This window comes from Leptosomus discolor, chromosome 5 (genome assembly GCF_034619465.1).
Source record: "Leptosomus discolor isolate bLepDis1 chromosome 5, bLepDis1.hap2, whole genome shotgun sequence".
Classification (NCBI taxonomy): Eukaryota; Metazoa; Chordata; class Aves; order Leptosomiformes; family Leptosomidae; genus Leptosomus; species Leptosomus discolor.
In genome coordinates this window covers 58660119-58672839 of record NC_141395.1, presented here as the reverse complement: position 1 = coordinate 58672839, position 12721 = coordinate 58660119, and the positions used below count along the sequence as shown (strand labels likewise).

At 35.3% G+C, this 12721-nt stretch overlaps 1 protein-coding gene across 3 annotated transcripts in view; it reads right to left on the bottom strand.

The window, feature by feature from the left end:
• VPS13B (vacuolar protein sorting 13 homolog B) overlaps positions 1 to 12721 on the bottom strand; it is a 480656-nt gene that overhangs the window by 198157 nt on the left and 269778 nt on the right. For 2 of the 3 annotated variants that reach the window (XM_086465731.1, XM_086465732.1), the window contains exons 25-28: positions 5632 to 5803; positions 4547 to 4661; positions 2202 to 2343; positions 160 to 565 (exon numbers count right to left, since the gene is read on the bottom strand). In XM_086465731.1, the coding sequence (XP_086321857.1) occupies positions 160 to 565; positions 2202 to 2343; positions 4547 to 4661; positions 5632 to 5803 (835 nt within the window). Of the gene's footprint in view, positions 1 to 159; positions 566 to 2201; positions 2344 to 2881; positions 2949 to 4546; positions 4662 to 5631; positions 5804 to 12721 lie in introns of all 3 variants that reach the window. The other variant, XM_086465733.1, reaches the window with a different exon arrangement.

Sequence of the window (12721 nt, the reverse complement as noted above, 5' to 3'; positions counted from 1 at the left end):
CTTTTCAGCAAATCTGCAGAGCAGTAGCATGAATGTTAGATGTTTCCTAACTCTGATCCTTAAAACTGAAGGCCCGAGCAATGGTCAGCAATTTAGCTAAATTAGAGTATTTGTCTACAATACTGAATAGCAAAAAATCGCTCACATAAAATACTGTACCTTCTACAGTATGATCTTCCTCATTTTTGGGAAAGAAGACTCTTATTACACCAGTGTTGACATAAATCAGGGGCAAGTTGCGGGAAGTTAGAGCATGAGTCCTCATAGGTTGGCCTGGTGATTTTCTTTTCTCCTTTTGACTCCTCGGCAACCTGGCTTGAAAAATGCTTGCAATCGCATTAAGCAAAGGAAAACAGAGGACCACATCAAAGGCCTGAGCAGAAAGAAGGATCTCGTGAAGAAAGTGAGGAGAACCATCAGTGTGACCTTCTGATAGCTTATGGAATGTTCTTCGTTCATTTCTTGATATCAGTTTGTGTCGGACATTTTTTGTCACAGCTTTGGTGTAAGTAAGAGAAAGAAATCCATGTTGTTGGTGTGAGCCATCTAAAAGTTTTGCAGTTGTCTGTTACAAGGAAAAAAAAATGAACAAAAACACTGCTGCAAAAATGTACACATATAATATCCATCAATTACTATATTCTCTGTTAGTTAGGATGTTTGGGGTTCTATATTTTCTAATAGCTTTCCACTGTCTCTGAATAGTAGAAAAAAATTCTTTTATTTTTTTTTTGAATGGACAATTTGTCCGCAGTGTGTTCACACTTCACTGTATTGTGTCAGCTAAAATGATGAACTGCTGAACATTTTTTTCTTTTCTGATTATTTATGAAATAAATGTATGAAATTCAAATCCAATCAGCCAAAAAACCCCCCACATATTCAAGAGTCTAAATTTACCAAAATTTTCCGATAATTTGCATACAGTTCTATATTTTCACTTCTCCTTCACTTTAGACATTTTAGAAATGGATTTTACTCCCTTGCATTGTTCTTTCTGTATGTGCAAACACCATAGACGCTAAAGTATCACTTGGGTGTTAAGAGCTTCACTTCGTCTAAACATGGGTGTATAAACCACCCATAGTCAACAAAATACTCTAAGAATTGAGCTCTTTTTCCCCCTCATCATCTCTGAGTACTTAAAGAGAAGAGCTGTACCACGTGCTAAAGCACATCGCTTAAATAGAGATACACTGCACTGTATTTTAGAAACAGCAGATTCCTTCACTTAGGACAGATTTCTTAGCTAAAAATGACAGCTAGATGCTTAGCTCCCAGAAGATGTACAGTACAGTTCTCATAATATCTTTGAAAGTCTTTCAGTCACATGTTGTTAGTGAGTGAAAAATGTAAAAATAATAACTAGGAAAACAATTATTTTTATTAGTGTAATAAGAATTTTGATAGAATTCTATAAGATGGTTTAAATACTAGCTTTAATCACGTAAGCATGTAAACAAATTAGTAAGTTAATTTCCTGAAACAAATAAGATTAAGAGAAAGTATTACCAATCAATATTCATGACGAAAATAAATCAGACCACACAGAACTTCCACTAACATAAGAAGATCCTACACAGCCATATGTTTGTGAAGATAAAGAGCCTAATGTCATGACATATAAAGTCTTTCAAGGATAAACAGGCAAGGAAAAAAAGGGGTTAAATATCTCACACTGAGATACTCTGAATCAGCAGGTAACATTCCAAGCATTCAAAAGAAAGACTCAAATATGAAATTGTTAATTGTTGCATTATCATACTTACAGAAGTAATTTTAAAAGTTTGCATAAAGTTAGACTGCAGTAATACAAACTACTTAAATCTCTAAGTAGATACCAGAATTACATGAACAAATAGCAGCGTTCAGTACTGGCTTTTACATATTTGGTCTCCAAACGTTACTGTATGTGCTCACTTTTAATATAAAAGAATCCCATTGACTTCAGTGGATTTCTGTTATGTACCAGGTTGTGAACCATCAACCCTCATTCCCATATCACTAAAAAATTGCTGACAACTATTACTAAAGGATAAGAGGGAAATAACTAATATAATCAATATAAGCAATAAATATAGTCAGTACAAAAAAAAATTAGATTGCGAGAAACAAAAGCCATTTGAGATTTTCATTTTTTTACTCGAATTGGCATTTATTAGTGGAAGTTCTGCAGTAAAAAATTTTTAAAAGATTCTTACAGAGGGAAAGAAGCCAGAGAAATTACTGAAAGGGTCCTGCTTGCTGATGGGTCGAACCAACAAGGTACGTCTGTTCAGCTTGTCAGTACAGGAAAGGAACACACCTCCATATTGCCCCAGAGACCAAGAATCTTCCCCAAGGCTTGAAGTAATGAATGAGACATGGAAGAGGGGAAGACAAAAAGCAACAAAAACCATTGCTATAAGCAAAAAAAAGTTACTTTAAACTTGCACATTTCTATGTAACTGCAAGGTAAAGTCTATGCCATACCTTTTCCTAAAGAGCTGAAATTCAATCTGATCAAGCAAAAAACTGGTAAAAAAACCACTTCGTAAAATTTTATGTGAAAGGACAACCTACAGCAAGAGGTCAAGACACACGAGAATAAAAGTATAGTAAAATCCTTCATACAGAAATGGGACTTACCCCTGGATTTTCAGCAGATAGCTTTATTAGAATGAGGAGAAGAATGATTACAAGAACCAAGAAACTGTGAATGAAAAGCTGCACTCATATACATAACAAAATAATATTATTATTTAGAAAAAATGAGCTAATAAGTATTAAAGTGTGCTTTATACTACAGTTTTTGTAATCATTCTTTTTTAACATCTGTAAGAATAAAGAAAAGTATGTTGCTTAAGAAAGTAAGCACCTTAGTTTACTAAAGAAATCTCACCAAAAGCTTTTCTCTGCATTGAAGAAATATTCCTTCAAAATGTCCTGACTGCCAGTCTCCCCCTTGCCTGGAAGACAGAATGTTCACCTTATCTATTCTCTGATTTTGGTTTTAGTCCACAGAGATTTAAAGATAGAGAAAGGTACTCCAAAGAAATAAGAAATATTAAATATAATATAATAAATATAATTGTAATTAATTATAACGTATAATTATTATAATTTATTATAATATAAATGAGAACAGTAACAATTTTTTCAGGTAGAATAAGCTTTGGGGCTTTGTTTGTTGTTGTGTTTTTTTTTTTTAAAGCGTCAATATAACTTTAGCAAATAAGGACAGCCTGAAGTTGAAAATGTTTCTAATGGAGCATTAGGCTTCTGGGAGTGAAGAACCTTCTCTCAAGCTCTCCATAGAATCTGTGGACAAATCAGCTTGTTAAGAGCACCTAGCCAGTGGGATTCCAAAGCGTTTTAAAGCATCATGACCTCAATTTACAAGATTTTAAAAAATAAAGTAAATTTTGATTAGCAAATACAACAATATATACAAGCAGTAACTGCATTTGTAACTTAGGCAAAAGAACAGAAATTTAATTTTTTTTTTTAGACAGCTGATCAGAAAAAATGTCTCAGAAATGTTGGTAACTTCACTAAGTTGACACTAAATCTCCTTCCTACTGTACATAGGGAACAATAAGTGTCCAATAAGACCTTGCAGACAATGGCTCCTAAGTCAAGATGACTTGTGTTCCTAAATACTTTAGTCACTTTTAACGCCAAAAAAAATTCTGAAGCTTTTAACTATTTTTTTTTCCTCTCAGGGAGTAATACAACTATTCTATTTTCTCTTCATTTCTGTCTCCCATAACAGAATCTGTTGATCTGTAATGGAAAACACTAAACCAGTTGATCAGACTACGTAAGGTCTCTCTCATTTTGTCAAGACTAGTGTGATCATGGCCAATACAAGCTAGAAGGTGGTACACGCAAACTCTCTATAGAACCATGCATCAGGGTGCCAAATTAATGCACTCATTTCTGCAGCAAGCTATTCAACTAACAAGACTCACTGAAGTTGTAAGACATATAGTAGGCCTAACTACCTACCCTAAATGCACATAATACTGATGATATACTGGTTGACATTAATTACTGAAATTTCACTCAGGCATGTCTGCATAACACTATGCCATGTCACACAGACACAGGTGATCAGCTTAGCTCTCTGCATTATGGTGTTGCTAAGCCATAGCAACAGAAAGAGCTCCGTTTTATAGAAAACTTTTTAATATCAAAGAGTATGGTACCACAAATCATTAAATACTGGCACTTGCTAACACATCAGGAAGCAATATTTCAGGACTTTTCCATTCAAAAGTTCAGCTAAAATGAATGATTTTTGTCTAATGGACCAACAGAGCAGTGAATGTGAAAAAAAAAAAAAAAAAAAGGTCTCCTGATTTGTAATAGTTTCTGTGTATTTCTTTGGAATCAGAAATAATCCTGAGAAAAATGTAATTCTGATTTCTATTACTTAAAAGGTTAGAATAATTTCACTGAAATGGAAGAGTTACCTTAAATTCAAGTTAAGAATTAAGGAAAAAATAAAACCACCTGCCTTATTTCAGCTTGAAATTAAAGCAGAATAATTCCCAGGAATTACCTGTTTCTATAATGGTCAATATTGAAGCTTTCTATTTTACATTTGATTTTAGTATAGACATCCTGCATATCCACTGAGGCACTGAGATCTTCTAATTCACTGACAACACAAACTTCTGCAATAGTAAAAGAAAATAAAAATTATTAGTTATTAATCTGAAACTTGTATGTTTTTAAGCAAGAAATACATCTGAGATACTACATTTTGTAAATGGGATGATGCTACTTCTATACTCAGAGTTTTTTCATAAAACACTTTTTAATTCAGGTCAATCGCACAGATAGGAACTAGGAAAAAACCCTAGAATCCAAACCTTTTCATACAAATGTGTAGATGCTTATATATGGGGTTTTTAGTTCAGGTGTTCATAGTATATTTCCTGAAAAAAACGTAAAAAAATATTTGCCAAGATATTTACTCTAACAGTACTTGAGATTTCTTTCTTTCATGTAATTAGTTTATTAAAATCAAAGGTTTGAGTAAATCCCTTTCAAAAATTAGCCTTAATCATTAGTCTCCTTATATTTCCACATTTCTATGAGTAATAATTTTAATTGCTAAGCAGCAGTGTTTCCCAACCCCCCAAAAAAAAAAGGACATAAAGTATCTCACATACTTCTTTTTTCAACTCAGGAGATGAAACTTCTACATTGAACTCCATATTAAACTTCACACGACTTTAAGGATTATACTATGACGATTATGTTAAATTTAAATTTGAAATTATCAATACAAAACCACGTGTCTATACACGGACATACACAAAACATACTACGAAATCATATCAAAATGAAACATCACTGCTTTCAAGGCAATAAATGCAGCACTCTATTAAGTAAAATAACCAACTTATTTCCAATTTAATACAATCATCTTTCCCCATGGAAATTTAGAACAACACTGAATTCTCATTACATGCACTAACCTATCTACAGCTTATCGCTCTAGTTTAAGATATAGATCCAACCCCTTAACTCTGCATTACAGTGTTTAATATTGTCACTAAATGCTCTGAATAGTTAATACTGTGCTGTAAAAAATGTATGGAATTTAAAATAGTGTATTAGGCTAAAAATGCTGAATACCTGTGCCATTATTTCTAGGATCAGGAGCAAACAATTTTATAGTAATTTTTGGCAACATCCACTGCATCCACAGGCTGACACGTCCACTTGAAACTCCGATGTTACTTGTCGTTTGTTCCAATGTAATGGAGTCTGAGAATGGAGACTCATCACCACCCTGAAGAGAATCACCCTATGAAACAGATTAACAGTTGAGGAAAAAAAAGTATTGCTTTTCACCACTCCTCTTTTTTTCTTCTGTCTAGACCGATGCAGGTGCCTAAACTATATAAATACAGACTCACCAATAGTATATGTGAATTAAGCCATTTTTTTAACATCAGAAAAAAAAATAAACAAAATATATTCCCCTTTTCTTAGGTAGAGATAATAGGCTTTGGCAAAGATTATATGGTAAAACTCTAAGGTTCCATGACTTTGTTCCACTTGGCCAAGTGGACTCAAGAACAAAAGGAAAGGAACAGGGTATTGTCACTTTGATCCATTAAGACCAAGTTGTTTCTAAGATTTACAGACCAATAAACACCTGAAGTCTTAACTTTCATTGAAGGTTTGGGGGAATGAAAATTGTAAACTATGATGTTTGGGAATTTTGAGATTTATCTAAAGACTAATTGAGATGATTTCTATGGAAGACACCCTGGAATCAAACCTACACAGAAAGCATTGCCATTTGACTGAATCCATTTTAACCTGTCAGGCAAGAAATGCCAATGCACTCACTATAGCTTCAGATGTCTCACAAAAACTTATTTTTAGTGGCAAAATTTAAAATCTGAAAGTACTTGACTCATTCTGCAGTCCAAAACTGGAGAATGCAAGTATGGAAATTCTGTTAGCATGGGTTGTTTTTTTTACAGCTGGAGCATTTTTCAAGTTCTTTTTGTACTAAAGGCACACTTAATTTGCCAAACTGTAACTTACAAACAGTGATGGAGGGGGTGGGAATGAGAGACAGTCTCCTCCTTGCCCTCCATACACACCCTCTCTTTCTCAGTGGAAATGTTCCAAAATGCTTTTTGTATGAAAATCAACTTTGTTCTAAAATTTTGGCAGGTCTCTACATTTCCAATAGTTAAAAAAGAAGAAAACAATAGTAAATTAAACAAGGGGTACAGTTAACAGCAAATCCATACTGCCACCTTGGCAAGTTTTGGATTTTTTAATTAGGTTATTTATTTTCATAATTTAATGTGTTCAGATCTTTCATGCATTTTGTTAACTTTTTTTTTTTTTCACAGAGAGATGGTTTTATTTAGTGATCTGAGTATATAGATACTTTGCTCTTTAGAAAACTGAGGCTATCATTTTCCCACACTTTTCTTTAAGCTTATATTTCTGAAGATTAGATGATGTACTATGCCTTGCAGAGAATCAGCCAGTTGATAATTTTGGCACAAGGTTACTTACAACAATACTTGTGAGATTCTTGAAGAACTGCATTTATCCAGCATAACCCCAGACATATATAAAAAGCAAATTAACCCATGAAGATGCAGTCAAATTTAAAAGCAGCAAATCCTGAATTTTAAGGAATGTGGCTCCTACCAATTTCCAAGCCTATTACATCTATGAAGATTACAAAAACACAAGAGTTACAGGTACAGGCCCAGATGTATCATCAGAAACTGCATCCTCCTTTTCTAAATACATAATGGAACAGGCTGTATATCTGATATGCTATAACCAAAAAATACACAGGTGAGGAAAAGAGGACAAGGTGCTTGCAGTTTCCATTACTATTGCTGGAGCTAAGCTTTCGCTGGCATCATTCCAATGTTGTTTGTGCTTATCGTTGTCTGATTTGCAGATGTTTTTCACACTAATTTCTGTAGCATGGGAGATGGCTTTATTAAATCCTATTCAAATTGTGTAGCGCACGATTGCATAGCTGTAGAATAAAACTTCATTTAGTCAATGCACAAGGCCTACAAGTGCATGTATTTCTGGAAGGGAACTTGAAAAAGAAAACTAGTCCTTGAATTTCTAAGAGTGAAATAGAGCATGTTGATGTAGAACAACGTTATCAGAAATAAAGGAATTGTGAACCTCTGGACACAGCCAGAGGCAGAGTAAGCTCGGGGTCAGACACCTGGACCTGCAATTGCCAGGGTCTTGGAACTTGTTCTACCACAGGGCCTGCAAGTCCTAACCACGGCCTCAACTCACTTGTGCTTAGCTTTGCACTGCAATTCTGTACTCCGGTTACTGCCTTCCCATCCAGTAATCCAGGTCACTTGGATTAGCTAGCTTGACAGTACAGCTAAAACTGCATTAAGCTGAGGCTTCCAGCGATAACCTCTTCTGTTTGCAGCTATGCTAGCTGCAGAGCTTATCAACAGACATTCCCAGCTGCTCAACAACATGCCCCTGTCAAAGGTTATTGGGTTACTGGCTCCATCCACCCCCTACTTCAACAGTTCAATGTGAACATACTATCTCCATTTTTTCTGTCCTTCAAACACATATAAACAGTTGAATTGGCCCATTCTCTTTCTCAGTGGCAGAAGCACTGCAGATGATCCTCCGAAGGCAGACGTTGCTATATGGCTGTCCTTTGGGAGATGAAAAATTAAGAGACTGTATTTCTTCTTGGCCTTCTGTTAATGGTACTGTAACCAGAACCATTGGGCAGAGTCACGGTGGCTGAAAAACTGACAGTCTGCAGTAGCTGATGTCTTTTTTTTTTTTTTCTTAAATAAGCTCAAATTCTTCGAATTTTTTTGCAGTGAAAACTAAGAAACCGAACTGAGAAGAGAGACTGTGCTCTTGTTTCTCATGAAGTTTCAGTTTTCATTTTGGATTTTCAGCACCCAGCATGGTATTGTTAAATATGTTTATGCATTAATTTTCTGCTCTGTTTCCAGATCTACAGAAAAATCAAGCCAGAGTCAGAAACCCTGAACTATTTTCCCACAACTTCTCATGCCAAGTCCTAAAATACACAATTTAATTCTTTCACCAATTGTTGCAAATTGACCAATATACCGAGTTTATTTTCTTAGCAGAATTTATCTTTGTTCATCAGGAAGATCCAAACATATGAGGCCTTCATCCTTGGCCTGCCTAAAGCTCGGGGATGATCACAGTTTGGCCACACTAATGCTATGCCTTATCAAAATAACTTCTGCGTTCTTGCTCAATCACTGAGTTTCCCCAAGGACTAAACACTTCTACCACTGTTTGTACTTAAGTAAACAGTAACAAGTGGCCTGTTGTAGTCTGTACTACCTTTGCTTTTGCTGTTCCAAAGGAGGGATGGTAAAAATGATTAACTGTTTCCAGCCCTCCAGTACTTAAGTCTCTCACTCATGTTTCCCTGTCTTAGCACCACCCAGACTTAAATTCAGTAAGCTAGGTAGCTTTATCCACATAGGACTGTGGTGCTCACCATCAACTTGTCAGCATGAAAAGAACTGCACACAGCTTAAAATATAAATCATCCACAGATCACATAAACAAATTACTTCTTTTGCTGTTTAATATAAACAGTTGTGAGAGTTTGCTTTCTTCCAATTCATTTATAGCAAGTCCATTGCAGCTGAAAGAAGCTTTAAAAATAATCATTTCTCTCCCACAGAACAAAATAACACATTAACTGTAAAACCTCTAAACTTAAAAATCATACCTATCGCAGCAAAGTACTTCTCTTCGACAGATTTCAAGATTTAAAATTATAGGAACACATAAACAAAATACAGACTCTGATAAAATGCAAAATTCTAGAAAATCTCCCTAAATCAAACCTGTAGAAATACATATTAGTGTTTAATTACTCTATATACTTCATTGCTGCTTATCAGCAATAATGACTATAAAATATATAGCTGCAAGGTGAAATTGTGGATAATGCACTTTTTAATATATTACTTCCTTTATTTCTTTCATTAAAAACATTACTGTTTCAACAGTGTTAAATCAATTATAATTTACAAATTCTTTGAAATCAAACAACATGGACCTAGATTTGCTCCAAATGGCTTCTTTGCATGTAACATCAGACCGCTATCAAGTACCTTCAAATTTCTAAAGACCAAAATATGGGTAAGTAATCAATACTAGCATTTTAGAGAATGTAAAGACATTAAGTACACAGTATTTAGAGAGTTTAAAATAAATATTTCTCTGAGTATTTGCAAATTGTTTTCAGTACCAAGATAGCAATCAAGCAAGATTTTGTTGGGTTTAGGTCTCCTAGCCAGTACTATAACTGCCTCATCTGCTTTTACTGCTCCCTTGATGGAATTCAGACTCAGTGGGAAGGGAAAGGAGTGGTCCAGTTCCAACCAGCAGCAAAACCACAGACAGGGATAAATCAGACCCAGGAAAATGGTGGAATGCTGCTCCAATCTTCTTGGCTGCCTCCATCTTCCCTTTCCCCTCTACCATTCAGTGAAAGCATGCCTTTTTCAGTCATCCTCCTTTTCTGTGCAGTATCACTTATTCTCAGTTGGTTAACTTTCCTGACATCCTAGTTCCTATAAACACCACTTTTGTGAGATATTAAAGATAACTTTTGCCTTCCTGTCTCCACACACCACTTAATCCCTCCCCATGGCTCAGATTTTCTACGCCAGTCTCTGAAGAGGACTTGAAAAATTCCATGACATAAGAAGCTGATAAGCATTAGGTTACTTTGACGTCCCTCACCCTGCTTGTACACTTTTTTAAATTAAAATTACTTCTTCGGAAGGTACCTGGAAAAATATTCAGCCCTCAACTGCAATAGGGCACCTTTGATGCAAGACAACGCAACTGGGTTTTAAAGTCCTTGTTTGAATTTCACTAGTTAGGCTCTTGTGAACAAACACGGTCTCCAGATAAAAAGTCTTATGTCTAAGATAGATGTTATATACAATGATCCATACTTGGATAGACTGTGGAGGACTACATCTTCACCCAGAAGAAAAACCTGGCCTCATTGAAAATAGTAGTATAACCAGACTGACATCTGCAGCCCATTAGATAATTTGACAGGTAGAACTAGCTGCTGTACTTCACAGGAGACAAAACAATTAAAAAAACCTGTGTACACTTCTTGTGTACAAGGCCTGTCGACTTACTTTGCCTGCTTTTGGGGCAGAGGAATAGCTGTATAGCTCTCTGTGCAGATGCCACTCAGATGCACCTCTGCATCTATAATGGGGTTCTGTGCATAGTTGAACACACTACGAAGATCTTCTTTCTTTGAATAAAGTCTATATTATACGGACTATAACTGAGGCACTCAGCAGACTGGAGTGGTTGACAGCAGCTGGAGACAACAGAAGTGACCAGATTCTCTCTCTCATCTTTACATCCTACCCTCTTCAAATAAAGGAGAAGCATAATTTCATGATCACACTATCTACAGCTAGGTATGGCGACAGTAATTAAGTTAGGAAAAACAGGGGAACTAAGGGATTAACTACTCTCAAAGGACAAACAGCTTTCACTGATGAAAAAGAATGAGGGAGAACATTCCTTAGCCTTTTCAATACATATATTTTTTAATTCTCAACAATTCTTACCTCAAAGAACAGGACAGCAACCATGTCACTATAATGAAAACCTAGCTTGTGCTTTGACACTAGTAAATACGTTGAATAAGTTCAGAGACAGACACCAACCACAGAAAGAACATGTTGTAGAGATATTGCCAACCACTATGTTACAAATTATTTAATTTATATTGTCTAGAATTGTCTTATTAGAAATGTAATAAGAAAATATGGTTCTTTTTATTATTTCTCACTGGTTGGCCAAGTGTGATTCTCCTACCTCTTTCTCTTTCACACACCCAACAGTACTAAACAACTCTCAGACATCAGGACTGTGCATAGTCTCAGGAACAATGTTGTTAGCTACTTTATGCATGATGATCTGCAAAAGGTCATCATATAGCTTCAAAGCACTTTGAGATTTATTCTTACTGACGGCCACCAAAAGGTTAAAAAGAAAAATATTCAGGTGAAGTTGATATTGATTTAAAATCGTGGTAGAGTGTTTAAGATCATTTTCCCTATGGCTTAACAAAAATCTGTTTGGAAAATGTTACTTTGTTTACATCATCTAGAATGGATTAACTTGCTCATCCTGCTAGGTGATTCACCTCACTCCAACTGGTAGCTCGGCAAAAAATTAGCCCTAAGAGTGAAGGATAATTGGGTTTTTTTGAGATTTGCTTTGTTTTAAACCTCAGTCTTTAAATACAAGAAAGCACTAGGTCAAGACAACATTTGATGTTATATCCCATAAGAACCGAATCATTTAGATGAATCCTGCACTGGCTATCCATTTTTTTTTCACCTTACAGTACTATTAATTTTTTTCAAGAAATCACAAGTCCGACATCAAAGGTGGTCTTCAAGTACAAACACTGACTCACAGATTCATAAAAATGATAGTACACACAAACTTAAATATGGCATTTTTGTAGCTACTAGCCTTGTAAGAATCTAAACTCTGGCTTGACTTCCTGTGACAAAGACTCTCTCCAAATCTTTTTTTCAACCACAGTAATTCAAAACCTTCGCCTTTCTCTTTTTTTTTTTTTTACTGTTAAGTAAAACCCTTGTATACCCTACATACTGTTTTGATTTTAGTCACCTCAATACACCTAATATTCCCACCCAGATAATCAGAAACAGAATAAGATTTTCCTCAGCTGCTGAGCCAAAAATATTACCCTTCTACTTGAACAACTGTGAATCTTTTCCTGACAATATACAAATTCTAATTCTCATTTTCAATTTCTGACAAATAATTTCTTACAGTCTCAAATATCTGGTCATGTATATATGTCCTCCTGTCTCACTGTCTCCGTTAAACAAATGACACCTGCCTCAGTATGCTTTTCTGTCTCTGCACTTGTATAACCCTTGCACTGGTTCTTTCTTCTGAACTGCCTTCCTACCCCAGACACAGACAAAATACCTTGGGCTGAGAGCTCTGAATGGGGATGATGGACAGGAGTTCTGTTCTTCAGTCTTTCAGTCATATGAATGAAATGCAAACATTTTCTCCTGTTTGTAGCTTTCTTTTGTCTTTCATATCTTTAATGATATCCTCAGAGAATGCTCAATTTTTTAATTTACTTATCCTGTCTAAG